This window comes from Xiphophorus couchianus, chromosome 9 (genome assembly GCF_001444195.1).
Source record: "Xiphophorus couchianus chromosome 9, X_couchianus-1.0, whole genome shotgun sequence".
Lineage (NCBI taxonomy): Eukaryota > Metazoa > Chordata > Actinopteri > Cyprinodontiformes > Poeciliidae > Xiphophorus > Xiphophorus couchianus.
The window spans coordinates 19942772-19970491 of record NC_040236.1 but is presented as its reverse complement, the minus strand read 5'-3'; the positions used below and the strand labels follow the sequence as shown (position 1 = coordinate 19970491).

Genomic DNA, 27720 nt, shown 5'->3' with positions numbered 1-27720 from the left:
GAAGCTTCAGCTGAGCCTTGCCCTGCTTTTATTAGAATTAGGAACTCCCTAGTTACATGACAGGGTGCAGCCCTGAAGGGAGGGGGAGCAGAAAACAGCTGCACACTCACATGAACACAACTCATTCATACAATCTTCAAAAGCACATTTCATAAGATAAGACTATAGGTTTGCAGTTCCTCTAGGCAATCAACGCCGGAATGTCTCGTTCATGGTATCCTCCTTTTTCACTCCTCAGCAGGCCGCTTCCAGAGTTTCAGCAAACACTTCAAAACACTTAAAGACACTCAAAGCACATTGTTAAAATGTAAATGCAAAGGTAAATGAAATGGATGATATTATAAAATAAAGGTAAAACAAATAAATGATAATTAACTATAAAATCCTTCCACACCAAAAAAAAAACACATTTATTTCAAATAAATTAACTATCCCTCTCGTACACATCCCCAAACCATCTCAACTTCCGTTTTCATTTTTCTTAGTGTTCGCAGCTCTGCCTCCTGTTTTTTTTTTTTGTTGCAAGTGCCATTGTTTCTAATCTCAGGTCATACCAGATCTCTGCCCAACTGTAAAACTTTCCATTCATTAATCATTTTCAGTCACAGCATACTAATAGGATAGGATAACAACTAATAGCACATGTAGTTTATCCATCCACAATGTCTTTGGCTAACTTGAGAAAAACACCAGTAGAAGAATCCCACAGCAGTGTCTGACCATACTGATAGCATCCATGGCTGTTGTTGTGTATAGTATTTCTGTACAGTATGTAGGTACCAGTTAAATGATAAATATCCAATTTATCTTTCAGCCAGTTCAATAAATCCACATCTCAACAGTGGGTCTTGTTCACAAATGTACAACTATTTAAAGGGAAATAGGTTTTCCAGGTCTATTACCAAGAAGCATTGTTACAACAAAGAACTAATCACCCAAACACAAATTTCTTGATCAACACACAAATTGTTCATTGTACCACTGCATATATTCACTGGTGAAAACATTTCCCTGTGCTCTAACTAACTATAATAAACCATGTTATTGAAAAAAACGTGAACGTTCACGGCTGAATGTCCACATTTCAGCTCAGAACTGCGGATGTGTGGAAACGGCTCCCGTTTCACCCTGCAACTCCTGGATATCAACACCACAAGGACACAATTCAATGTAACCCTAAAATAACTTCACGGCTGCGCGTGCGAGAGTTACAGAGTTACAGACTCGCGGCGGAAGTTGTAAAACGTCACTCAGGTCAGCTAACGTTCTGGCGTGGTACGCGCGCGCGCGCGGCGCGCATCTGCGAGGCAGCGAGCGAGCCGCTGAAGCGATGATGGCAGCAGGGGGAGCGCAGAGGCTCACAGAGAGCTGAGTGAGAAGTCGCCGGTGATGGCGGATAAACCCTCCACGCTGTTCGTGAAGCTGTTTGCCGCCGGGTTTTACGGTTTCAGCTCGTTCCTCATCGTCGTGGTGAACAAAAGCGTCCTCACTAACTACAGGTAACTGTTTCTCCAGCGCCAGCGCGGCTATGTATGGGGGCGGGGGGAGGCTGCCGAGCTAGCTGTAGTGTAGCGGCTGGGAAGTTGCGGTGGCTGGGGCAGCGCAGGCAGCCAGCCGAGCCCGTTAGCTCCGCTGTCCGCTAGCCAGGTGCTTCACTGCCGCAGAGAGACTTTACTTCTTTTTCCTGGTCGTATTTCTAAGTCGTTTCTTGCTTTTTCTTGTTTTGTAAACGTTGGCTCATGTTGAGGTTCTGTTTCATCTGTCCCTCCAGGTTTCCCTCGTCAATATGTGTGGGAATAGGACAAGTAAGTTGGGGTTTCTCATGGCTCTTTGTGAGCGGGTCAGTGGTGACTAAACCAGGCAGATAGAGCTGAACTTATTTCCTCTGGCGTGTCTTTGGTGCAGATGTTGGCCACAGTGGTTGTGCTGTGGGTGGGCAAGGCTGCGAGGGTGATCACCTTCCCAGATTTGGATGAGAGCATACCTCACAAGGTAAGACTCACATATACTCAAGTTCATAAAAGATGCACAATTTGATGATCTTTTTTTTTCTTTTCCTTTGTCTTGTTTTCATGCGATTGTAAACTTGATGTTAAATCCTTGCCTTTCCAGACATTTCCTCTACCTCTCCTGTATGTGGGAAATCAAATCACTGGTCTTTTTGGTACCAAAAGGCTCAAGTAAGTACTCATCTATGCACTGATCTCACAGAATAACGTGACTCGGTGGCTCAACCTCTTCCACTTTGTGTCCTCTGCCACCAGTTTGCCGATGTTTACAGTCCTCAGGAGATTCTCCATCCTTTTCACGATGCTGGCTGAGGGATTTCTGCTGAAGTAAGACTAGCCATGACAAGATAACCCACTTTCTTTCTCCTTCAGACATTGAATGTGACACAAAACGTAATGCCGGTTATTATTTTGCGCCTCAAAGCGGTCGGATTGAGTTTCATTGTGTTTGACCCCCGTGGCAGGAAGAAGTTCTCCAGGCCCGTCCAGCTGACAGTGTTTACAATGATCCTTGGGGCGTTCATAGCCGCAAGGTGAGCTGTCTACTGTTTCCAGGTGTCCTGGCTTTTACCCGCACCGGGATTACCTTCTCTATAAAGCGCGCCGTTATCTTGATATATGCTCACAAAAGAGTTGTTGTGACCTTTAGGAGCACCGCCGCTCATCTACAGTAAAAGAAGCCAAGCTGAAATACGACATGGCAAAAGAAAAAAAGACTGTTTGATTCATATGCCTTTTTTTTGCCTGTTTTATGTTTAAAGTGCCGACTTGTCCTTTGACCTGCAAGGCTACGTCTTCATCCTGATGAATGACGTCCTGACCGCAGCCAATGGAGCCTACGTGAAGCAAAAATTAGATGCAAAGGTATGTGGTGGGACCATCTTGATGAATGGTGGCCATTGTTGGGATGGATTCCTGATGCGATTGAGTTCCTGTTAACTCTAGAGAATCAAATCCCTCCTTTAGAGATTTATGGGTCACGGTTGTTTCTTAAGTCAAGTTATTTTACTCCTAACAAAGTAAATTCTTCAACTTTGAAATGTGTTTTTTTTCCCTCTCAGAAACTACCTTCAAACTGCACTCGTATCCCTTTTCTTGCATGTCATGGGGGAAAAAGTTGGATCAATAATGCTTTGTCAAAGCAGGAGCGAGTTTTAGCTTGTTTTATTTCAACGTTTTACGTCACAAGAGCAGATTGCTCAACTCTCACATTACAGCAGGATCCAGATTTAGCCCGCGATGTCTAAAGTGTACCATCTGCTTGTGCAGAGGAGGACTGTCGTCCTGGTAAAACGAGGGAGTTAAAGATGGGAGACGGAGCTGGACGAATGCGTAGAAGCGGTTCAGCATCTTGGCAACGCAAGACGTCAGTACTCTGTCTGAAAATGTAGTGAATAACTCCCCCTTTCTCCTGTTTTTGTGTCACAGGAGTTAGGGAAATATGGATTATTATACTATAATGCATTATTTATGATCGTGCCCACTCTGCTATTGGCTGAAGTGACAGGAGATATGCAAAAGGTGAGTGAGTTGACTCTTCTTTTTGTTTTTTTTTTTTTGGTCCTTTTAATTAAAATAAAACATTGGATTTATCCTTGGTGATTTCATGTTCTCTTTTAGACAAACGTATCACTTCCATTGTGTCCATCAGTTCAATTTCTTAAACTGAATGCCATAAACATGAGCTGTTCCTTGTGTGTGTTATTTTTTTATTTTTATTTTTTTGGTAAGTCTTGGCAGGGGCCTTGTGGTCTGCCCAGCTGGGCCTCAGCAGCCCGAGAAGCACAAAGACGCCATTATTCACCTAGCCGAGTTGTTCTAGCCGTTCCAGCAGCAAGTCTGGACCGAATCACTACAGTAGAGATACAGTTAACGGCGTTTCTAAAGCCTATGGGATATCAGCGCTGGCTCTTAAAGAGGGGAACGGTGCCAGGAAATTTAAAAACCTTTTCAGCGCTTCCACTGAACGGCGTTCTGTTTCCATCTGCTGAAACCTGACGTTGCCACACCCAAAATTAGTGACTCAGTGATTCCTAATTGCAAGGCACCTTCCCCCTATTTATGAATTTCTACTTTTTATTTCATGCTGATTCCGGCGCTTTGTTTCCGACTGCAGGCAGCAGAGTTTGACGGCTGGTCTGATGCATTTTTCCTCTCCCAGTTCGTCCTCTCTTGTGTCATGGGGTAAGATCTTTGAACACATTCATGTTCATGTAGCCGCATCTGGAATCGCACTGAATGAATGTGGTTTTTATCGGTGATGAAATCTGGATGCCGCTCATGCTTGACATTAAATCACTACTAACTTCTTGGAACAAACATCAACTTCTAAATGTTTCTCCTTCCCAACCCCCGTTTCTAGGTTTATTCTCATGTATTCCACTGTACTATGCACACAGTACAACTCTGCGTTAACCACCACCATCGTGGGGTGCATTAAGGTGAGCCGCGCTGTTTCGCTAAAGCTGCAGCCGAATGCAACCGGACACCAAACGCATTGCTTTATTGATGTTGCAGAATGTCCTGGTGACCTACATTGGGATGGTGTTTAGCGGAGACTACATTTTCTCTTGGACGAACTTCATAGGTTTGAATATAAGGTATGAAAAGGCACTTTGTCATTGAATGTGCTCGGTTGTTGTGTTTTTAAGTTGTTTTCAGCGACAAAAAGATGAGTACGCCTGTTACTCCTAATTAATATTGTCATAAAATACCAGGTGTATATGTTTTGGTGAACATAAAGAAAGGCCTGTGATCACTTCGAAACTTTTGAAGACATGTTGCGTGCTAACTCGTTTAGCTGTGTGTGTCGTTTGCAGTATTGCGGGCAGCTTGGTGTACTCGTACATCACCCTCACCGAGGAGCAGTCCAACAAACCGAGTGACAGCACCAAGAATGAGATCAAGGGGAAGGTTGTCGTGTGACAGACACTGGATTTGACGCCGGTTAGCGAGAAAACTCTATTTTTAGTACGACTTTTATTTATGGGGCGCTCTAGCAGCAGATTGATGGAAACGCCGGGAGTGGTTCTCCATTTCCGCTGCGCGTCTTTAATGGAAAAGGAGCCGCACCGTCACGCTGCTGCTATGGCTACCAAATCCCCCAGAGGGATTTTGTTGCAGAACTTTTTAGATAATGTTTTCACATGTCTTATAATAATACTGTACATGGGAATGTTAAGAACAAGGGAACAATAATATTTATATTCAGATGTTTTTAGTTTGTTTTTTTTAAAGATGGAAACTGTTTATTTCAGGGTTTGAACATTTCAGAGTTCAATCTTGGGATTATGTATTGTCATCAGCTGTTGTAAGCATGAGCGTGCTGACGCATCACTGGGATAAGAGTCATGGTCATTTAAAAGGAACCGTTCTTTTTAAAGCCTTTTCTGTTTTTTGCTGTTTACACTTTGGTACCCTCTGAGAACGACAAAATGCACTGTCCCCGTCTTTAGCCTTTAATGTTTTGCAGTTTCCTGGCAGATGCTGTTGTAAATCTGTTACAGACGGTACGGCAGTGATGTGGAGAGACGATACGAAAAGATTATTTGGATCTTCCTCCTTCAGTATTACAGAGTTTTCTGTCGTTCGGGTTATTTTCTTGGATTCTTAATCCCTGTAACCGGTTGTGTCGATTGAAGAATTTGGCAAGCAAAGCCTCGCGGGGTTTTAGTTTGCGTTGTACTTTTTTTAAAACTTTTTTTTTTTTTACATGATTGTCTCGCACTTGTAACAGAGGTAGCTCTCACAAAGCAGAACAAACTAAATGTCACCTGCTGTTATATTTGACTGGTGAAACTTGGAGATTATCGTCTGATCCAGGAATTCAAGTTTCTGGCATTTTAAAGTATTACAAGGGGATTTGTTTTATATTTATTCTGTTTTGTTATTCCTTTTCTCTCTGTAAGATGAGTAATTATTGATGCTGATAAAAGTTATTTGTAGCTGGGAAAAATGTATTTTTACATTGAAAAATTACCATTAGCATTTTTGTTTTTTTTATTTTTCTCTTTCAATAAATTTTTTTTATATAAGGCTTATTGTTAATGGATATAAATTGTTTTGAAATGGTTTTTACTGTTTCTCATTAAGCACAAATTAGGATACATTTGCATTAAATGAGTTCAGTTTGTTTAGCGGTTGTTTTTAGTGCCGAGTCACGCAGCAGTTGGACTAGCGGCTAACTCACCAGTCACACTCGGGTTTGGGTTTCCTCCATTATGAATCAGCCTCAGTAAACTTCAACCACACTGTGGGTCACTTCGACTTCATTCAAAGTTCATAATGAACAAATAAGTGTGAGCTCTGTTTATTTTGTTTTGTTCTATTACTGCACATTGTAGCTTAAGGGGTTGGAGGGATTATAAAAATTATTTGGTTAGATATGAACCCACAAACAGCAGCAAAATGTGCTTATTGTCAAACACTGTTTACGCAGTGTAAAATAAGCTGATTCTACTTGTTCTTACCCCTGATAAATATGAAACATGGCAGATTATGAAGCAAACTTAAAAAATATTTTAATGAACAAAAGTAATGTTTAGACAACGTGTTTAAAAATCCCACAGATGTGAACAGAAGACAAAACACCGTAACCCTACAACCTTCATCTCGCCTATACAGCAGATATAAATATTGACACATCATACATTTCTTCATACATTTACATGTTTACGCAAGAAAATACAATTTAAAACTGCTACCAGATAACGTTGCATTGCTTTTGCCATTACTGTGCGTATTAAAAATTTTTAAAAAACACCTTCACCAGTCCAGGCCAAACTTCAGAGTCTAATCAGCTCCAAATATCTCAGGACAGAGTTTCTGGTTATGGTACTTTCCCTCAGTTCAGATACAGTACATGTGCATCCAAGAGCAGCACAAACCAGAGCAGATAAAAAAACAAAAACTCAGAGCGACAGATGAGAATTTACCAATATATTATTTTTGAAAATACTTGAAGAGGAACTGAAAAAAAAACAAACAGTTGAGTACATATCTTCTTTTCACGATATAAAGCAAAAATAAAACAGTACAAACGTGTTATGTTGGAAAACATAACAGATCACACCCACTGTGACAACATTTGAGTTTCTGTTGATGTCCATTTCTCCCTTTACCAGATAATTTAACATAAATATAGTGACGTACAAATGATCTGTTAAATAAACCAAACTAAAATCCTTCACCTCTATGTACAAAAGATGATTCTTTAGAAAAATATTATGCATTTAAAAACTTTAGGTGGCATTATGTGAAGGGAAGTAGATGACCGTAATGCACCACACCAACCAGGAACGATAGCGCCTAGCAAGACGACATTATAAAGTAACATTTAGCAAATCGTTGACAGTTATTTATGAGCGCATCTGTAGTGATTGGCTCTTTGTGTTTTCTTCATAAAACACATCTTTATCGGGATGCATGCTGCTGTAAGCAACCTGCCCGTTTTATTACTAATTAACACAGGCACAGGGAAAACAAAAGCTTGATACTACATAATGTTACCACAGATAATTCATCAAAATAAACCTGAACTGAGATTCTAATCATGTAAAAAAAAAAAAAAAAACTTCTAAATAACTTCTGCATCAGTGCAATCACAAAATTCTTCAGTTAGGAATGTTGCTCAGCTGAACTGATGCCATTCGCAGCAGCCAAAAGACATAGAAGGTCCAGTCAACCAATCAGATGACAGGACCAACCCGCTGCCTTAAAGCTCACTGAGTGAACTGCCTCCATGACAAACTGAACTTTTGTAACGGTGCAAGTCTACCCTGGAGCTTGCTGTACGGCTGTCTAAGTGTTCATACCCGTCGTTTTCATACCACATACCAGCCAGGAGAGCTAAAGATAGCACACCCTTCCACTCTGAAATGTGAAAGGTGGGAAGGAAAGCCAGACAAACCAGCGAAACTGCAAAACTGCAGAAACTCCGCCCTAAACAGGGAGAGCAGGAGTGAGCTGTGCAGAAGCACTTCCTTCAGTGAAGGTTCTGGTGTGTGGGTATTTAAAAAGAAACGGTGCAATCCACATTAAGCCAACTATTCCTACATGACCTCATTTTTTTTTAAATAGCAAAAACATTCAATTGACATCAGTTAAAAGTAGGATACCTTATTATATCTGTAAAGGTAAATAAAAAGAAATTTGAAGACAACTTCGGCTGTCAGCCAATCTAAGTGGAAGATGAGGCACTGCAGCCACTGATTCATCTCTAAAAATCCTCAGGCGAGACAAGATGGACGACTGCCACCAACCGATGCCCGTTCCTTTCATTACTTCTGAAAATTCAAGGAAAACGAGGATCGCCCGACGTTTCGCCTCAGATTAAACAAAGCTTTAGGATTTAAATATGTCCACCGCTGCCAAATATCAAAGATTTCTTTCGTTTTTTCGGTAGCGTCGCAGTAAGAGATTGGAGTACAGCTGAAGGGTGTCGGCTTTACAGATGTGAGAGGTTCTCAGCCATGTAAGAGAGGCTGTAAAAGTTGCAGCCAATGCAGCAGAGATTACAGAGAGACGACAGCAGCCGGTACACCCACAGGCGCCTGCAGAGGTGCTTGTATTTCACATCTGACTCGCACAGCTTGGCGTAAGCCTCGCGGTTAGACGAAAGTCCAATATCCTGACCCAGGCCGCACGCCTGCTCGATAAGATGCATGTCGGCCATTATCTCTGATGTCATTTGGCCAAACCACTGAGCGTTGACCGCCGCGACAGTCACCGACACAAAGAAGATGAAGATCTGGAGACGAAACATCGGGTTTATGAGGAAAAGAAAGGACATCAAGGAAGACAAGAAATCCATTGCAGTTTGTGGTTGTAACATGACAAAGGAGTAGAATGACTATTTTTGTAAAGTATTACATAAACTCATATAGGAAAAACCCCCAACATACCTGAAACGATTCCCTGTCATCCAGTATGTCTCTGGGATGATACACAGCGTAGATGGAGAGGTTAAAGAAGGCACACGCTGAACCCAGGTGGAGGTAGAACGGAACAAGACGACTCTGAATAAACCCGTACGTGTGTCTGTTCAGGTTGTTGTCCATTACAAAGCCTAAAGAAATCACAGTTTTTCTCTTAATAGTTAATACTTAAACTAGAACATCATTAATAAGATCATTCTCAACATTAACGGTTTATGATTTGTGGCATTGAAGGTGATTGTCAAGTGTTAATTTGTTCACCATCATGACTGATAGTATTTCTAGAGTACTTTTAAGAAGCTGCTGTTTTGTAGCCTACAAGAGGTTCCTTCATTGTTTTCAAACTTCACAACTTAACTTTAACATCTTTCTCTTTCGTCTGTTATTTTCTACTTTCTTTACAACAAATCAATTAGGATGACAGCTCTATTTAAATGTTCAGAATGTGGCATGTCAAGATAATGAAAAAGCCCATTTATTTCAGAGTTAATTACAAGGCATTATCCTTACAGATGTTATCAGAAATGTCCTACATAAGCTCATATTACAAGAACAGAGCTTCTTTCTTCCTCTGGTTCTTGTGGAGCTGGATCAGATTCTCTTACTTTTATCACACATTCAGTGTTTTGTTGTTATTAAGGTGTACAGTTGGCATAACAGGCTCTTTATACCAACTGTACCAAAAATTAATTATTTTCTGAAAGAAAATATAATTATATTTAATTTTTTTTAGTTATTTTGTGATTTGACACTTCATAAACAAACATTAGCTGAATCTGATTTACTGTCCAAACTACGCTGTAAATGCTGCGGGGTTCTGGTCCCATCGAAAACTGACAAAACCATTAACATCCTGCATGTCCTGCCTGAACACCAACATCAGATCTACACAAATCGCCATACAATGAATAAGTTTAATTATCCATATATGCGCTGCTCACGACAAGTTATGATAAAGTCTGCTTGAATAAAAAGAACTTTAGATCTTTTGCTGTTAACATTTGTCTCCTGGTGACTTAAATATCCTGTTTGTGTGTGGCACCTACTTGAAATAAAAGTGACCCAAATTTGCATCCCCCAGTAGGTGGAGAGAAGCAGCAGCTGCAGCAGCTTCACGGTGTAGGTCGGCTCCTGGTCAGTCGCCATGATGTTCTCCACAACTTCTCACCTCTCTGGTCTGTTTTCAGAAAAACGAAACAAAAACAAAAAAAACCGCTCCAGGTTATACAGGTAATTCCTCAACTCCAACCTTACTCCTTTTGTCATGAGGGTACTTGACCTTTACAAAGACCTTTTGAATAATGTCCCTCTAATGGTAGGACAATAGCTTCCAAGTGAGAAAAAAAAAGACTGTAGATTCAATATGTCACTAGGAATAAATAGAAGGTGTAGTCTGTCTAGCTTTCCTGTGTTTGAGAGACATTTCTGTCAATTTTGACATTAATCCATTTGAAACTTCCGCCCTGTTGTCAAGGTAACAGGCTAGCAGGGTTTGACCTCACCTAACGTGTTAAACTCTACAAGCTAGGCAAGAAGACTTTTTTTTTTACACGTCGAAATATGCTTGTTCAAAACAAATAGTTTTGAACACGCTACAAAGAATAAATATAGAAAGAAAGCAGTAAATACTTTGACAGTAAAGTAGTAAAATGTCTTCAAATTCTACCTCTTCATCGTCGAGGAAAATTAGTGAAGAAGCTAAATGTCGAGCAGAGTAATAAACTCCACTAACCAGCAGCTAACAGCTAGTTAGTTGAATAACCCACGACTTAAGTTTAACTTAAAACAATTCACGATAAGCGAGGTCGTAATGAACTCAACTGAGAACGCGTGAATTAATAGTTACGTTGCAACATTAAAGTACAGCTCGGTTTACCTGTGTTGTAAAAGGTTTCAGGAGAAATGTCTCCGGTCAGAAACAGAACTCTCTTTACTAGCTGACAGCCTCGTTTGCTCCTTCGGCTCACTGCCGTCACACCGGTTCAGGGAGCGGAGCCTCTTATTCGTCTCTAGGGTTTGTAGCAGTTTTTAATCCAATCATGTTGCATTACCGCCCCCTGTCGTGTCATCCGGTTACTGTCTTTTTTTTTTTTCTTTCTATTAGTCGAAATTATAGCTTCTCAAATGGACTTGTTCTTAGTCTGTCATTTTTTTTTTTTTTATAAAACACACTAATTCAAATTTACAAAAAAGAAAAAGAGGAAATATGATTATGATGTCACCAGAGGAGGAGAATAAACTTTATTATAAAATATATTTTTATTTGTGATTTTGACAATCAATTACCAGGAGCTGTTAGGAGTTTAAAACATATAAAGGAAATATTGCCAAACATTAAATTTTAAGATAAAAATAAGATTTAATAACAATAATAATCTTTATTATCATTATAGAAACCATGTAATGAAATTGATTTAATTATGTATCCAAATAGGCTCTGCAAAGAAAGGATTTTAATGACAAAAATTCATCAAAAATAGTCATGCCTTTTTTTCATGTTGTACAAGAAGTTTGTCACTGTACCAAAATAAGAACTAAAGTGTAAAAGATAGTAGTTCAACAATGAAAGGTGTATTCTCATGTGCAGGAAGTTTGTTTTGGTTGAACCATTCTAAGAAGAGTAGCTGGTTTCAGTGGTGCACAGCACCGCGGTGTACCGCTGGCGTGGGATATCAGACCGGAGAGCAGAACAGAACTCGGGCTCAGTGCCGGGCAGATTTACAGATTTTATCGTAAACTTCAGGGAAAGCTTCCTTACAGCCCAGCTCGGCTCTTAGTTTGTGGTACAGCTGTCCATCGAACATCTCCCAAAACTCCTCTCGATCCATGTACACATCCGCATACAGCATCTGGAACCTGGAGAGGAGCATTTGAAATGCAACAACAGAATGTCACAAGGTGTTGCATGTAACTATCGATTATTTTAGATTATTTAGACGATTAATCGCATGAGGAAAATTGGCACACTAAAGATTTTTCATGTAATTACTTTAGGATTTTTTAGACAATATTATAAATTGATCAATTTTTGCATCCAATTATCCATTCAATAATTGGATAGAAAACGGTGCATAACAGGAGAACCCTAAGCTAAAACAGCCACTTGAGGAGTTCTGAATAAGAAAGTTTTTTTTTCTTTTTATCTTCAATGCAAATGTACAATTTCTTTTTTTATGTTTATGTATGTTGTCCTTTCAGCAAATGGTATTAACGTTTAATCCAGTTAACAATTAATTGATTACTAAATTAGTTGACGATTACTTCAATAATCACGATTAATCCGATTAATCGTTTCAGCCCTGGTCGCGTGCGTTTCAAGTTTTGGTTTTCAGACAGGAGGCTTACCCATGCACTTCTCTGACAAACTTCTCCAGCTGACGCGTCGACGCCTTGGCTTCGAAATGTTTGACCTTCGGCTCGCCGTACGCACCGATGTCCACGTACAGCTCCTCCTCCTGCTGGGCCTTGGGGTGGACCATCCCTCTGCCGGGCGGCAGCAGGAACGGGCACAGCCACAGCGGGTAAACCTGGGGAGGAAGAAAAAGAACAAGAAAAGAAAAAAAGAAAAAGCACAAGTCACTCTCATGATTCAAGCGAGACGCAGTTCATCATGAACAGAGTGCAATGTGACACGCCGATCAATAATTTGAGTCTCACATTGATTTCCTGGTGAAAGTGAGTGATGGCCGCCTGGAGATGCTTCATGGGTACCAGCATGTCCTGGACCACGTGGTGCTGCTCGTACAGCCGTCTAATGGTTTCTCCCTGGGTGAGTTTCAGCAGAGAGATCTTAGGAGGAACCATCCATCCAAAAAGCCAGCGGAACACGGGGTTGTTGCCAAATGGGATGATGTCCTGTAAAAGAGGCACAGGCAACAATAGCTTTGAGCTGTGTTATTGGATATTTTTTGTCTAAAAGTTTAGCTGCCAAAGGTTTATTTTGGGTTTAAGGTGCTACAATCAGAAGCTGGAAGGTAACAATCATTAGCTTCTAACGATGTGTTTTTTTTTCAATGGGTGAAATAAATGCAAGACAATTGACTTCAGTCGTTATTGTGCATTACCTTCCAATCCACACAGGGTCATAATTATACAAACCACCTCGAAACTACACATACAACCTCACGAAAATGTTATCCTTCTGCAAGCTGCACCTTGACCTCAATATTTCTTGTAATCGTCTACAAGCTTCTGGGATAATTCTGGTCGGATATTCGATCACCCTTCTTGGCAGAAATGGCGGTAGTTCATTTCGATGGGTTGGGTTTTCAGAAGGGATCTGGCTTTTAAGCACAGCCCATAAATTTCAGCGTGGTTCAGCTGGAAAACTTTTAGATGTTACAACGACTCCAAACTCGCTACAAAGCTGGTTTTGAAATTGGTTTTAAAATAATAAAAAAACAAGTTCATATTAACTTTTGAGTCAAATCAGAGCTGGGAAGCTCATTTGTCAGTGTCAGCATCTCAGATAAGAGAAGCAGTCAGCGTCCACTTGAAGATTTCCTCTAAAGGTAAAGCTAATTCTTGGTTTTACATGAGTGTAAAACCACACACTCATGTTCATATGTTTCGTTATACCTGAACCACTCCCTTGTAAAGCAGACTACTGGAGATTTATTTGATTCATTCATACACATGCCCACAAGATCAAACTCTTAAAGTGGTGAGTCTATGGGTTTTTCTGTCCTACGCAATCTTCTTCAGTTTTCCTAAATTTCCACCAGATGGCAGCGCAAAAACAACAACAACAACTTCTGTCTGAGGCTATCAAATTCAACACCTGGATGATTTCCATCACAGACTGTCCTATTTCTGTCTGCATTTCAAGTGAAATGTAAAAAGAGACAAGCGCCTTAAAAAAAAGTAAATAAATAAAAATAAAAAGGTAGCAGACTAATGCTCAGGACTCTACCTTAGGCATCTGTCAAACCAGAACTATGCATAATTTATCAGGCCATTTACTGTTACTGAAAACACCACTGTCAGGCTATTCTCACTAATGGCTAATGGGGTGTGTGCACGGTGTGTGTTTGTGACTGTGTGACTGGTGGAGCATTAGAGCTTTAGGAAACTAGGGGGAAGTGAGCAGGGGAGGAGTTGTTAAAATAGTCTACGCTCCTGGAAACAGGGATTCTGTGTGACTGGGTGGACCTGTACATCAGTTTATGGTTAATAAGAGTCTCATTATTGTCTTTGTGAGGCCCTAAACGACTGGATTCTATAAGCTGGACGGATGACCCTCCAAAATAGGCTGACAAAATTATCCACTAATAATAACTGTTTAAATTACAAAGAGACAAAGAGATTTGAAGGCCTTAAGGGATAGATTCAGGATATTAGGTTATGTTAAAAGTAAACAAGTAGTATATGAGTTGGGCTGGAACAATTGATCAGATTAATCGATTATTGAGATAATTGTGAATTAATTTAGTAATCGATTAATCCTTGGTTGTGACATACAGACATAAAAAAAGGCCATTTAGTGAAACAACAACATGCCCACAGCAGTAAATAGTGAAAACTGTACAAAAGATATATGCATTTTACATTTAAGATTAAATTAAAAAATCCTTTGTCTGTAAATACGCTGTACCCAGAACTCCTCAAGTGGCAAAGCTTTTAGCTTCACCCAGTTAAAGGCCTGTAGGGGGAAAAAAATCTCCCATTTAGAAACTTTTTCTAAAGAAAAAATAAATAAACAAATCAACAGATTAGTACTACTCTACAATGATGCCAAGTCAAGCAGGAAGGTCAGCTTTTTACATGTTAATGATGTCAGAAGTGTTTTTTGCTGCAGGTTCATCCTTTGCTACAAATGATCAAGTGTACCCTAAAGAAATGTTGTTATTGCATTTTAGGCAATAAAATGTTTGCTTTCTTTTTTTTTTTTTTAAAGGCACTGAATTGTTCATTGGTGTATTTTAATGCATTTAATGCACTTCAATTGTATGAAAAGGCCTAAATGGAAATTCTGCAGAATGTGCTAATATTTTATCCGATTAATGAATTAATCATCAGAATAATCAATTGATGAAATATTAATTGATTACTAAAATAATTGTTGGTTGCAGCTCTGTATTATTAAACAGTAGCTGGCTCTCTTGGTGTCTTCATTCGGTGCAGATCCCAGAGGGTGAAGCTCACGGCTGGTTCAAGAGGAGCCAAGACCAAATTGTGTTCCTATCATCTCAAAACAGCTTCACTCTCAAATACATCACAGAGGTTAATGCCACAGCTTTTTTATGAACCTATAAACTGACGTCACATTTGCACTGACCGGTTGTCTACACCAAAACTGATATTTACATGGGAAAAGTAGGTTGGAGGCGGTGCGTCACCACTAACCTTCCTACGTGAAACGTTCAGACAGCTGGGTATGTAAAGTAGAAAATAACCATCTTAAGTACAAGTGTTGTAAAAAGCAAAAATATGGGTGTGCTGACACAGGCACAACTCAGAGGTACAGGCACAACTCACAGACACAAAGTCTCTCTGTTATCGGTAATATATGCCTCTCCCCTCACTTTAAACTTTACTACCACGCCTTCATCTACTATTTAAGGGGAACAATAAAGACTCATGTCCTAAGTATAAAAACTAAAAGGATAAAGTCATTGATTTTGAGGCCTCCAGGTGAGTTTTTTCAGCAGCAGTCGAGACTTTTTCCAGTAAGATGCTTCTCGGTGCATTTTGCTGCTTCTGTTTCCTCAGGTAAGTACACCTGGAATAACAGCACTCATAGTTTTCTATATGTGAGTTCATTTTTTTTGCCAGCAGACAGGATTTCAAAAAGGCAGACATTGATTTATTAAGGAGGTATACCAACCATATAGTGGTTTAGAAAACCACTAATGGAGTGGTAATGGACTCCTTCAAATGCTTAGATTCATTTTGCTTTCTGGTGATGAAAACATTTTTAATATTTGAAATGGGGTTGCTTTGGAAATTTGCTACATTTGCAGTGAAGGTCAGGTTGCAAGTACTGAGAAATTACAAAATCAATAGGCTAATTGGTGAACGACATCATAATAATCTAAATAAAACTTCATTTCAAACAAAACTATGAGCTTAGCTCAGGATGTTTGGGCGGTGAATTATTAATAGTAAATAGTCAATTCAGTGACACCAGGACAGACAGGGATTTCTCACTTTTTCACCTCGACTCAAAAATCCTGAAATTTCCCTTTAAGAAACAGAGAAGCAGTTTGAACTCTGTCCCTGTGGGAAAAGTGCCATGTGGTCCACTTTTTATTTTATTTTCCAACAAAACAGCTTTAGCCTTACGACATGAAAATAGTAAATGAGCAGCTTTACAGTCAATATTATTTTCTTTGATTACAAGCTGATAGTGGGAGGATGTGTTGGATTTAAACCAGAGGATCAGGCAGCAGAGAACGATGTTCTCACCGGTGGCTGACTCACCCGGATTTTCAGATCCTGTTGAAAATCACTGGGATGTGACGAAAACGTTGAACAGCGATTAAGAACAAGATTCTGGCAGAAAAGTTAGACGATTCCGTGTGAAAATTTCGGCTGTGAGGTCTTCAGTAGGGCGGCAACTAACGGTTATTTTACTAATTGATTATTCTATCTGTTACTCTGATGATTAATCAAATCATTGGAATAAAAAGTGACACACAGTAAAGATTTTTCACTGATCAGCTTAAGCCTGTTTTATGTAATCTTAGAAATACATAAAAAGATCAAATAAACAAATAACTCAATTCAAATTAAATTTTTTTGGCCTAAAATGCAATAATATAGCATTCCTTTAGTTAAATTGAACCGGGTGGAGCTAAACCTATGCCACTTGAGGAGCTTTGCAAATGTACTATATATACTATATATAGTATATAAAAGCAACAATTACTGTTGCTTACATGGTGTTCTTCAGCAAGTGACCTTATTTAGAGTCTGAATAATCTAGTTAACAATTGATCGATTACTAAATTACTTGACGATTATTTAGTTGTCACGATTAATCTGATTAATTGTGTGAGCCCTCGTCTTATCCATTATCGATTTGAGGCGATGAAGCTAAAGGTGGGGCTACGATGTTAACGTTAGCAGCCCAATGCTAAAAAGTGACAGGCGATGTGCATGTGTGTGTACCTGAAGCTCCCAGAAGATGCTGCGCGTGTGTCGGTGATAGTACTGCCTCAGTGGGACGAACTCCACTCCGCTGTGGCCTCCTCTCAGGTAGCTCTCCACGTGCTTAAAGAACCAGGGTTTGAAGTGCAGGCCAATTCTGTTGATCTGTTGTCCAGGAGGAAGATCCGACATCAGACGCGGTCAAAGACGGGACGGCGGACCTGCCGACGCCAGCGCCTCACCTTGTCCGGCTCCGCGTGGTCGGTCATGGTTCCCGTCATGACGACGGCCGAGTCCAGGCTGTACTGGATGCCCTCGACGAACGTGTTCCGCTTGTCGGCCGACGCCTCGGCGAAGCGTCGGCAGATGTTCTCCAGGCCTCTGACGGGCTCGTAGCGCAGCTTCACCCAGGACCTCGCCGGGACTATTTTAATCTCCGCTGCGACCATGAATCCCAGAGTGCCACAGGACCAGGGCACGGCGTGGAACAGGTCAGAGTTCTCCTCCTGTGCGGGGAAAAGCAAAAACCCACGTTGTCTCGGGAAAGAATGCGCACTCCTTTTACCACTTCACATGTTGTCACATTACAACCACGCTGTTTATTTGTGCACATCAGCAGCATAGCTGTTTATGTGTGTTTAAATGGCCTAGTCAAAGAACAGACTCAAATCTAATCAAGAATCTGTGGCAAGATTTGATGTTTGCAAACCTTCTCCCTCCAGTCTGACTCAGCCTGAGACATGTTGCCAAGAGAAACGGGCTTCCATTGAATACAAACACATGCCGCACTTTTCAGATTTTTTTTAATTAGAAAAAATATTATTGTACATCAAACTTGTGCGTCATTTGGTGTGATGTGAAGGTCCATCATGTAAAATCTCATCGGGATAAATTGGTCACACCCCAACAAAATGTTGCGAAGGATACACAGATCTGCTTTGCTTATTAGTTTTATCTTTTAAATGTCTAACGTTAAACCACATCGGTGTTATTTTTAGGGCTGAAACGATTAATAGGATCAATCACGATGAAATGATTATTGAAATAATCGTCAACATGCAGTAATTAAGTATACAGATTTTTAAAAAAGACCATTTCCTGGAAGAAAAACATTCATAAGATCAAAGCATCACAAAAATACACACATTTTTAATTTAAGATAAAGAAGAAAAAAACATCTCTGTCTGTAAATGTGTTTTATTCTCGAGTGGCATACTTTTAGCTTCACCTGGTTCAAATTCTGTAAATAAGCAGCTGCCATTAGGCACCTTTTCCTATCAAATTATTAATTGGTTCATCCAAAAAAAATAAATAAATAAATTAGCCCTACACTGTATTGACATTAAGTCAATAAGCACAAAGGGCTGAACCTTTCTTTGATGTTAGACGTGTTTTGAAGATACAAATAATCACACATTCACTAAAAGCAATGCTGCTTTATTAAATTTTAGGCAATAAAATTCAATAAACCGTACCTTATCCCTAACCCTAAGAAGACAAATATTTTCTTATTTATTTGCATCTTTAACGTAATTCTAATATTGTATTTAAAAAAGACTTTGGGAGAAAAATTGGGAGATTGTGTAAATTTTTTCAATCAGATTAATCATCAGAATAATCGATCGATTAACCAATCCATCCTGAAAGTAATTGTTAATTGCAGCCCTAGTTTTTATTATTATTATTGCTCTCAGACTGCCACCGGATGCTCTGTCAGCTTTCTAAAAAAAAAAGAAAAGAAAAAAAAAAAGTCTGATATAAGATATACATAAATAGCTATAATTTTGACCTCAAATTATGTTTTTTGTGACCAAAGCTCATAAATGTGTGATGCAATAACAAAAACATTATCTAAGCCAAATGTTTTCCCTCTGAACGCCTGGTCTGCTGTAGGATTTAGGGCCCTTGGACTCAAACCGGTGCAGCACTTACCTCTGTGCAGCGCACCAAGCTGCCGTCAGCAAGGACCAGCTCGTACGCGACACATATGTGTTGAAAAAGCCCATAAACGTGGGAGGAAGACTCGATGCCTGTGCCCATCACCAGCCCACCTGAGAAAGGAAAAAAAACAAAACAAAATGCTCTACGGTAATTGAATTTCTGCCCGGGTGAGAGCAACAGGGGGGCCAAACAGACGAGCAGATAACAGCATTCGCCTGCTGCGAGCGCGTTGGTCTGTGGACAGCGGGATAAATGAATGTAGCACGGCCTGATGGGAAAACATTAGATCGCTGATGCGTAGATTATGGCATCAGGAAATCCATTATGAAACTCTATCCAGGGGTGCTTCCACGCTGCTGCGGCCATTTCCTCCGGGTTTCATCTTCCGAGCTGCAACGCCAGAACTCCTCCCTCCCCCCTTCTAACGCAATTAGAGGAGCAGCCGTGGCTCTGAACAGGATGCACTGATTGATGGAGGGTTTGCAGATCTCCATCTCGCGCATAAGCTGTGGAAATCACAACGCGATGACGGATGGGTTTTCTACTTTCAGGAAAGCGGGGAGAGAGAAATGAAGCAACACTGAGATGATGAACCCTAAAAATAATCTGACGTGCGCTCGCCTCACCCACTGTGAGATCGTCCAGCTCCGGCAGCACCGGCAGCGTCCAGCCGATGGAGTTCAGGAGAGCGGTCACTTGACCCATGTTGGCCAGAGGCTCCACTCGCACCACCTGTACATGAGACACTCATGAATAAAAAACAAACTTTTTTAAGTTATTGTTTGTCAAAAAAAGTTTGTTTTTTTTTGACAAAATATGTCCTTTTCTTCTCACTGTTTGACATTAAATCAGATTAACATTTCTTTGTTTCAGGTCAAAAGCATCTAAAAGTACCTAATAGCACTATGCTATTTTGTTACTATAACTTCTATGCCTTTAAGGATTATTTTTAATAAGGTCATGATTTTGCTAATGTTAATTCAGAACATCAGAGAAAACTTTAGTAATCTGCCAATGTTTTCTACGGCAACACCTCAAACACAACATTGAATTCTGTGACATGAAGGGGAAGAAAAAAAAATCTACTGAAACAAGGTATGATATCTGGACGAATCAAATTGACCTTAACAATTTCTAAATGCTTAGAGGTATGTCTGCTCAAAGAATTACACCTAAGAATAAAGAAAATGTTCAGGAAAGACGAGTTGTGTAATGAGTGAAAATGTTGATTACAGGGAGCTCCAGGAGTTTAGTTAATCTGAGCGCATGGAGGGAAAAATAATAATCTCCTGCGACGTCCAGCTTCTTGTCTCCTGGTTTCTCCTACCTGCCTCTTTGTGTCCACCTCCAGAATGTCCATCATATTGATCATAATGTTCTTGTGGGTCTTCTTGTATTTTCCCACTCTGAGGGACACGGTGAGCCAGCCGGGTCGACCGGTACACATGTAGGTCCCACCGCCGTTCTTCCTCCACTCACGTACCTGTGTTTGACACAGAATAAGAGTACTTTAGCAGTACATTATATAGTGTACTATATAGGGAAATCTACTTATATACTGTTAATCTTAGGCATTAAATTTAAAGGATATAAATGTTCCAAGTCACGCAAAGCTGGGGAATGTGCAGTAATTGCAGCTGCTTAGTGCCCCCTGCTGGTATGGAGGCTTTAGAGCAATTTAATTTGCATTAATGGTGTATTTAGGACAAAGAAAAACCGTCATAAAGTTGGCGTAACCATATCAGCGCTAATTCAATAATAAAATTTGATTCACAATGTGATAGTTGATCAGCAATTTAAAGCAAGAATGGGTTAATATTTTACCAATCGTTGCTTGTAAACAAAACATAACATTTTGAAACTCCCAATGAATCTCCTTTAACCGAGTTGTATTTGCACTGGCAAGTCAAATATTGTACTTGGAAATAAAACAAGGATCCCCTCTAAAATCCGGATTCTGATTAGGAAAGAAGGAAATCACCAGTCAGACTCAAGCTTAGAATCCAATATGGCTGCAGCACACACAAAACATAATGAAAGCTGCAAGTATAAACACTTCTGATACGTCTCATTAAGTCTGTAACACACATAGCGTTCTATCATCACTATACATGTGCATGTTGCTTTGATTTGACGTCATAACATAACGAGAAGTGCATTCATTTATTTATTTTTGGCATGTATTGCTAATGGAGGTGGCACCAAAACAAACAGCAACTTTGACCAGTTTTCCAACTTGCAACTAGAAAGGAACATAAGTCCCACAGCCAAGCTAAGTCAAATCAAATCAAAGCTTAGCCGGAAGTGCCTGCCCCCCCAAATTACATTCTACTCAGGGCCCCATTGAGTCTTGATTCGCCCCTGGTTCAAACCCCCGTACAAGCTTTTTCTGATTCAAAACGCATATTATATACACGGTGATGGCTACTGCAGTTCAGATCAGGAGACTATAAATCCAGCAGTGTGTTGTGCCGGAATGTTGTGATGACGAGATGATGACGTAGCCCTCACTCACCTGTCGCTGGATGTCCCGCACGCGCTGGTCGTGCAGTTTAGGTGCCGAGCACATCTTAAAAATGAGCCACGCTCTCGCATAATAATACACATCGAATATAACCGAGAGGGGCAGTAAGAACAAGCACACGAATATCCAGCGCTGGTGGACGATCACGTAATCCAGACCTTTGACTCTGATCCAGAGCAGGAAGAAAACCAGCAGAGCTCCTAGATACAATAGCGGACTCATCGCGTCAGCTCGGGTCAGAAGCCGGTCTGATGGACGCTGCAGCCAAAATCCGAGTTTAAACTTTAAAAAAAAAAAGGAAAAAAACAATTCAGCTGGGGTTAAAGATTCCCGACTCCTGATCAGGTAGGTGTACTTCAAACTCCGCCTTTATTCAAGGCTGATTGGTCGATATTCCGAAAAGGGCGGGGCTTGATCTCTCAGTTTGTATCCCATTGGTTAACCGTGGGGCCGTAGGGCGTGGCAGAGAGAGAGCGTGTCTGCTGATTGGCCAATCATAAAGCAGACGGCCTCTCACACCACGCCATCTGCCCACATGCGAGCGGGGCGAATTTACAGGCAAAGTGCTACAGAGTCAAGGCTGTTTTCAAAAAAGTTTGACAATCTGCAGCATCACTAACTGAAGCAATGCATTGTTGCTTCAACTATATCCTTTTCCCACCATTTTCTCCTCATTTTTTAGTCGTATACAATTTGGGAATCGGTGAAGAAAAAGATTAAAGTCTTAAAATGTTCATTTTATTCACTTGGAGTTTTTGTGACTATAATGTGTCCAGCTGTGCAAAGCCAAGTCCAGAAGACCTGCCATAGTGACTGCGGTGAAAGGTGGTTCAACACAACACAGCACAGCACAGCCTCGTGTTGGTTTGCTTATCAAATAAATTCCTGGCAAAACGAAGCTGAAGTCGGTGGTAGTAGCATGACAAATGTAAAACTTATTGGAGTGTAAATGCTCTTGCAAGGCATTGTGGGACTTATTTTCTCTTTATTTAAGACAGGATGCACTTTGTAAATTTCTCAAACTAAATTAGGGTTCAGAGTCGTGACGCTTCATGACACACATTGCTGAAGAATACAGCCAGTTGTTCTCTACATTGCGTCCATTTGTGCTCAGAAAAATAGCTTCGACCTGCACTCTTTCACCCTCTGTCCCTCTTCCTGTCTCTCATCCCCTCTTGCAGACACACACGCAGGCTAAAGTGGTACCCTTCGGACACATTAGAGGGAGGGTGGGGCGCCATTAAAGATTTCTTAATGGGCTCTGCCGTCCTCTTGTCCATCTGGCTTGATGATAAACACACAGCTGCTCAACATTAGCCATCAGAGCTTTCAACATTTTCATTCTTCTTTTATACTTCCCCTCAAGTTTTGCAACAAACCAACAATTTGGAACAGAAGAGAGAGAATAAACACATGGACTAAAAATGATCGGCAGTGTTTCAGCACTAATGGAGATGGAAGTGATGGAGACCAAACAGTGAGATTTAGGAGGACTCGTCTCGTCGGGGTTTCTTGTAAATCGCTTGGATCTCTGGTCTTCGTCAGAGTGCACAGGGGGACCGCGCTCTGTGCTACTGTTTACATGTGAATGACACCGTCCAGCCGGCCCCAGCCCAGCAGAGAGCTCAGAGACAGGTTGCAGTCCTGGGGGGAGATGCCTTCCCTGCACCACGGAGCAATCTTCGTCGGAGCCTTCCTCATTGTGACCGGGGGCTCCACAGCCTTCCTGGCCTCCTACCAGAGCCGCCTGCAGGCTTTCTCGCTGTGCTGCGTGGTGCTGGGGGTGGTCATGCTCATCCTGGGACTCTTCTGGGCCATGAACAGCAAAAACGTAGCGACCTACAACCAGCGGGATTTCGACCCGGACTGTCCCCATTACCCTTACAACGACTACTCCAACTACTCCAGCCATGCACTCTTCTCTCCTCAGCTGACTCGGTTCCCAGAGTCCCAGTCCGTGTTTCTGCCCAGGTGGGTGAACGAAGAAGGGGGAAAAAAATGCTGTCATTGTAAATATGGGTTGTTGTTTTATGACTACTGATTTTATTATCTAACTTACTTACTATGCCTTTTGGTTGAATCCAACGAGTAAAAAAAAAAAAAAAAGCATCGCTGTTTAAACGTCTTGGCATGTTTGTTGCTGCCCTTTCAATAAGGGTTCAGATTTCAGTTTGCCAAGGTAATGAAATTTGCCGCCTGGCTGTTCACTCCCTAATACCACTTCGTTCACTCTACAAAACACAAACATCGTGCTGAGAAATGTTGCAAATGTTGGATCGTTTCAAGCATCCTATCTGTGTGTGTGTGTGTGTGTGTTCTTGTTGAGCCTGTGGCTGTGTTGCCTCTGAATATTGCTGTTTTTGGTATCTTAAAACATTACTTGATGCTTCCGAAAGAGTGAATAACTAATTAAAACATTCTTACCTATACTACTTCCACTCATCCAAGGGTTTATGTATTCGTGATCTATGACTTCCTGTTTCCCTGGGCTATAAATAGGACCAGATGCAGAGGCGCATTTCTCGTAGTCACTCTCTAAAATGGGACACATAAGTGAACATGCTGTTTTAAGCAAAGCAGATGCATGTTGATCTTCATAAGTCAGGGGGTGGTTATGTCACATCAGTTGGAGCTAAAACTGCGACTTTTAACTCGATTGGTTTGATTTGGTCGGGTAACTCTTCCGATTTTCGGTGGGAACCAAAGGATGAATACGTGGAAGAGTACCATGTTCCCACTGTCGAAAGTACACCGGAGGATCAGCGATCCAAAGACCCTGGGAACCTGGTTGGAGTGGATAGCATCACACACTCTTTTGAGACACAAGAAACGTTCATTTTATAAATCTAGTGGGTTTTGCCAGAAAACTAAAACTGGACCATAATAGGGGCATTTCACCAAACAGAAAAATCAATTGTTTTTAATGCCTAAGTCTTAGAGGACAGTTTTGGGGTGCACTGGAGAGAGGAGAACTTAAGAAACGTTATACGAGAAGACTCGTACAAGTCCTGTCTTGTTGGCAATGTCAACAAGTTTGACGTGTATATCAAAAAAGCATCTTTACTGTTTATGTTTGCTTTCACACGATTGTTCTCAAAACTACTTTTTCTGGCTGTAGGACGATGGAGAGCCAGAGGAATGCTACTCGTGGTGAAGATTTCGACTACCCACCCATGGACTGTGGCGGGTTAAGCCCAGCACCTCGCCCTCCACCGTGGCTGGAACCCCCGCCTCCGTATGAGGTCGCCATCAAGACCACCTGTAGCTCTACGCACCTGCGGCGTGCATATTCAGACACACACCTGGCAACAGAGCCCTTATTTGGACAGTCGAGAGAGATTAGCTTTGAGGTGTGACACGTCCTCTTCTAAAATGGGCACAAATTTGATGCTAGCTCCTACCTTCGTGATTCATTTGAAGCCTACTTCTCCCTAGTTCACTGCATGTTTTTTTTTCTACATTAAATACATCAAACATGATAAAGCTAGTTCGAGGTAATTTGGGCAAAATAAAGCAATGTAAGCCAACATTTCAACAATTTGCTAACAAATACTGAGCTAGCTTAAATATCATTCTTACATTCCAAACTGAGTGCTACATTGTTTTTCTAGGGATCATTCTAGGATGATTTGTATCATAAAACATGTATTGGAGATAATATTAATACAAAATAAGTACGAACTGAGAAGCAGCTACAGCATGTTAGCCTAGCTTAGCAAAACACAGCGATGAGGTGAGTTTTAATGATGGCTGGGTAACAAAAGGTAACCCATTTAATAGTGACATACCTACCGAATTTCTTTCTTTTTTAAAAATCTTTTTCACCAAATATCAATTCTGAAGCCAGAAGCTTTAATGAACCAAGACCGTTCACCTCTATTTGCATGAGGCTAAATCATTTAAAGGGGGCAAAGCCTCAATCATACATACCACTGAGTTTTGATGCAGCTTAAATGATTAAAGTAAGAAGTTACAGACCTTAACTTTTCTGACTGAAGCTATGCTACTGTTTCTTTAAGCTTAATCTATGGTTCTAAAACCACAACGTGTAGGGAAGAACGGAGATTGATTCACTTTTGGAGCTAGGTTTAAGGGGACATTTTGAGGTAATACTTTTTTATTTTTATCCCTCTCCCAGTCTAATAATGGATCTCAAAAGGCTACGCAAAAAGTTTCAAGATTTTGTAGTGTATAATGTAATGTCCGGTGTTTTCCCAGATACAATGTGATACATAGTCATCACAATTGAACTGAAAAAGTAACAGATTTCCTCGAAGTGGGTGGAAAAACGATAAAAGATGCAATATTCTGGCTGCATAAGTGTAACCAAGCCTTTTAAAGTAATTATTTGAAGCTTGTTTTGACTCAGTTTCAGCATTTAGTCTTTTGCATAAGTCTGTCAGCGTCCAACATTTTGACTTGCCAATATTTTCCCACTCTACCTTCTCATCCTGCTAACATTTTCAGAGTCTCTCAGATTGTCCACGGCCGCCTTGAGGCGACCCAACTCACTTCCTGTCAAGTTCACTTCTAGGTTTTGGCTTACCCATTCCAAATCTTTAATCTTCATCTCATAAAACATTCGTATGTGGATTTGGCTATATATATTTTTTGCGTAAAAGGGGGATATGCAGCCAAGCTGAAACTGACCACACTTATCACTTACACTTTAAATCAGTAACTATGCAGTTTGAGGACTTCCAGAAGCACATAGATCAAATGTTTAATAATGAATGTAAAGAAAACCAAAGATATTGATTAATGCCAATCAAAGAAACTTGCCTTTTTTAAAAAAAAATCTCTCTTTAAATCAAATTGAAACAATCTCAAGATGCAAAGAATTTAGCATCTGGCTCAGTTGCAGAGGGTTTGACGCATGTGACAGTAGATTGTTGTTTTTTTTTTCCTGATTTGCAGCTTTTCAACAGCAAATCAACAAGGTCGTTAACATTGTTGGTCACACTTTGACTGAAAAGAGTTGGCAGTGATGGAGACCTCGTCACAAAATACCAACATTCACAGGAATTCAGAGAAAGAAGTGTGACCAACGGTTGTTTTCTAGGTAAATACCATCCCTGAAGTTGTAGCAAACCTTTACGTGCCGAGCTTTGACAATCACTTTGGGCTTGATGGGGAAAACATCAGCAGCTGAAATGATGTTGACCTCCATCAATTGCCTTATAGCAGCAGAGGCAAGCAGAAGGTACAAAAACCTGGTTTAATTCAACAAATACTTGTGCACGCTTGCTTTCTGGGATTTCCCAGCTGACTGATTCTATTTTTTTAAATTATTTTTTAACCTGCAAAGTTGCACGTTTCTTTTTATTTTGTGTGTGAAAAAAAGAACAATCTTGAACAAATGCCTGCCTCGTTTTTTTTCCATTTGTGTGCTAAGCTTATTCTCCTCCTCATTGTGCTGGAAGCCTGGGAACACTGACTCATCTGACCATATGTGCTTCCATGTGCTCAACAGACCACTGCCCTTCTTTGGCGTAGCATCCTCTGCTTTTAAATATTACAACCGGTAATATTTGCTGTTGCACAATTGCGGTCGCATGTTTTTTTGTTTCCATTTTAAAGAATGACACCAGAGTGGTTGAATTTGAATCAGTTTTCCAGGTGCGACCTTCTTTCAGAGGCTTTTATCTCCAACGTTGCGACGTGGGAATTGACTTCCAGCTGCACTGAACTCGTTTCTCCGTTATCTTGGGGGCATTCAACTACAACTTGAACGGTTTCCACATGTATCCACTTTAACTTGTGCGTGTCATGTTTATTGTTTGCTTGTTTATATGAATGTGTGCTTCGTTTCTGCACAAAAGCTAAAAACATCAACTGGAAACCATTATCCTAGGTCATAAGACAAACGATTCAGACGGAGTTACAATTGTGAAAAAGAAAAAAAAGGTTTGTCGAAGCAGGCAAAAACCCCAAAACTGTAGGATGTTTTCTGGATGACTGACACTGAGTGCATAATACTGCCATCACCCTACGTTGCACTATTCATTGTGAAGGAAGAAGCTGCACTGCCCTCCTCTGATCTCTGACTGAACAAGCACAATAAATGCAGCCTGCAGGGTTCACAAAAGTAGAGACAAAATTGCTGCGTGTGCATGTTTAATGTGTCTGATTATTATTACTATTGAGAAAGTGAACATATATGTCAGATCATGTGAGTGTATTAATTTTTCTTAAATAAAACACATGGATGGAAGAGGCA

General features: G+C 40.6%; 4 protein-coding genes across 4 annotated transcripts; 2 read left to right on the top strand and 2 right to left on the bottom strand.

The window, feature by feature from the left end:
• The first annotated feature begins 330 nt into the window (after window positions 1-330).
• LOC114150419 (UDP-N-acetylglucosamine/UDP-glucose/GDP-mannose transporter-like) lies at window positions 331-6989 on the top strand. The gene is made up of 12 exons (XM_028026804.1): window positions 331-1499; window positions 1772-1805; window positions 1906-1992; window positions 2113-2180; window positions 2265-2336; window positions 2474-2542; window positions 2771-2873; window positions 3438-3530; window positions 4126-4193; window positions 4372-4450; window positions 4527-4609; window positions 4829-6989. Exons 1-12 carry the CDS (start codon window positions 1390-1392, stop codon window positions 4932-4934), a joined length of 972 nt encoding a protein of 323 aa, XP_027882605.1. The 5' UTR covers window positions 331-1389; the 3' UTR covers window positions 4935-6989.
• LOC114150421 (transmembrane protein 205) lies at window positions 6513-10943 on the bottom strand. Its single transcript, XM_028026806.1, has 4 exons — window positions 10821-10943; window positions 9991-10121; window positions 8912-9075; window positions 6513-8757 (listed from the first exon to the last, which is right to left on the bottom strand). The coding sequence occupies exons 2-4, from the start codon at window positions 10088-10090 to the stop codon at window positions 8455-8457; spliced, it is 567 nt and encodes a 188-aa protein (XP_027882607.1). The 5' UTR covers window positions 10091-10121; window positions 10821-10943; the 3' UTR covers window positions 6513-8454.
• A 432-nt stretch (window positions 10944-11375) lies between these two features.
• dhcr24 (24-dehydrocholesterol reductase) lies at window positions 11376-21844 on the bottom strand. Its single transcript, XM_028028223.1, has 9 exons — window positions 21492-21844; window positions 20304-20459; window positions 19603-19708; window positions 18968-19086; window positions 17278-17541; window positions 17057-17200; window positions 12602-12799; window positions 12290-12471; window positions 11376-11800 (listed from the first exon to the last, which is right to left on the bottom strand). Exons 1-9 carry the CDS (start codon window positions 21720-21722, stop codon window positions 11647-11649), a joined length of 1554 nt encoding a protein of 517 aa, XP_027884024.1. The 5' UTR covers window positions 21723-21844; the 3' UTR covers window positions 11376-11646.
• A 794-nt stretch (window positions 21845-22638) lies between these two features.
• On the top strand, window positions 22639-27720 carry LOC114151182 (uncharacterized). Its single transcript, XM_028028224.1, has 2 exons — window positions 22639-23471; window positions 24619-27720. The coding sequence occupies exons 1-2, from the start codon at window positions 23089-23091 to the stop codon at window positions 24854-24856; spliced, it is 621 nt and encodes a 206-aa protein (XP_027884025.1). The 5' UTR covers window positions 22639-23088; the 3' UTR covers window positions 24857-27720.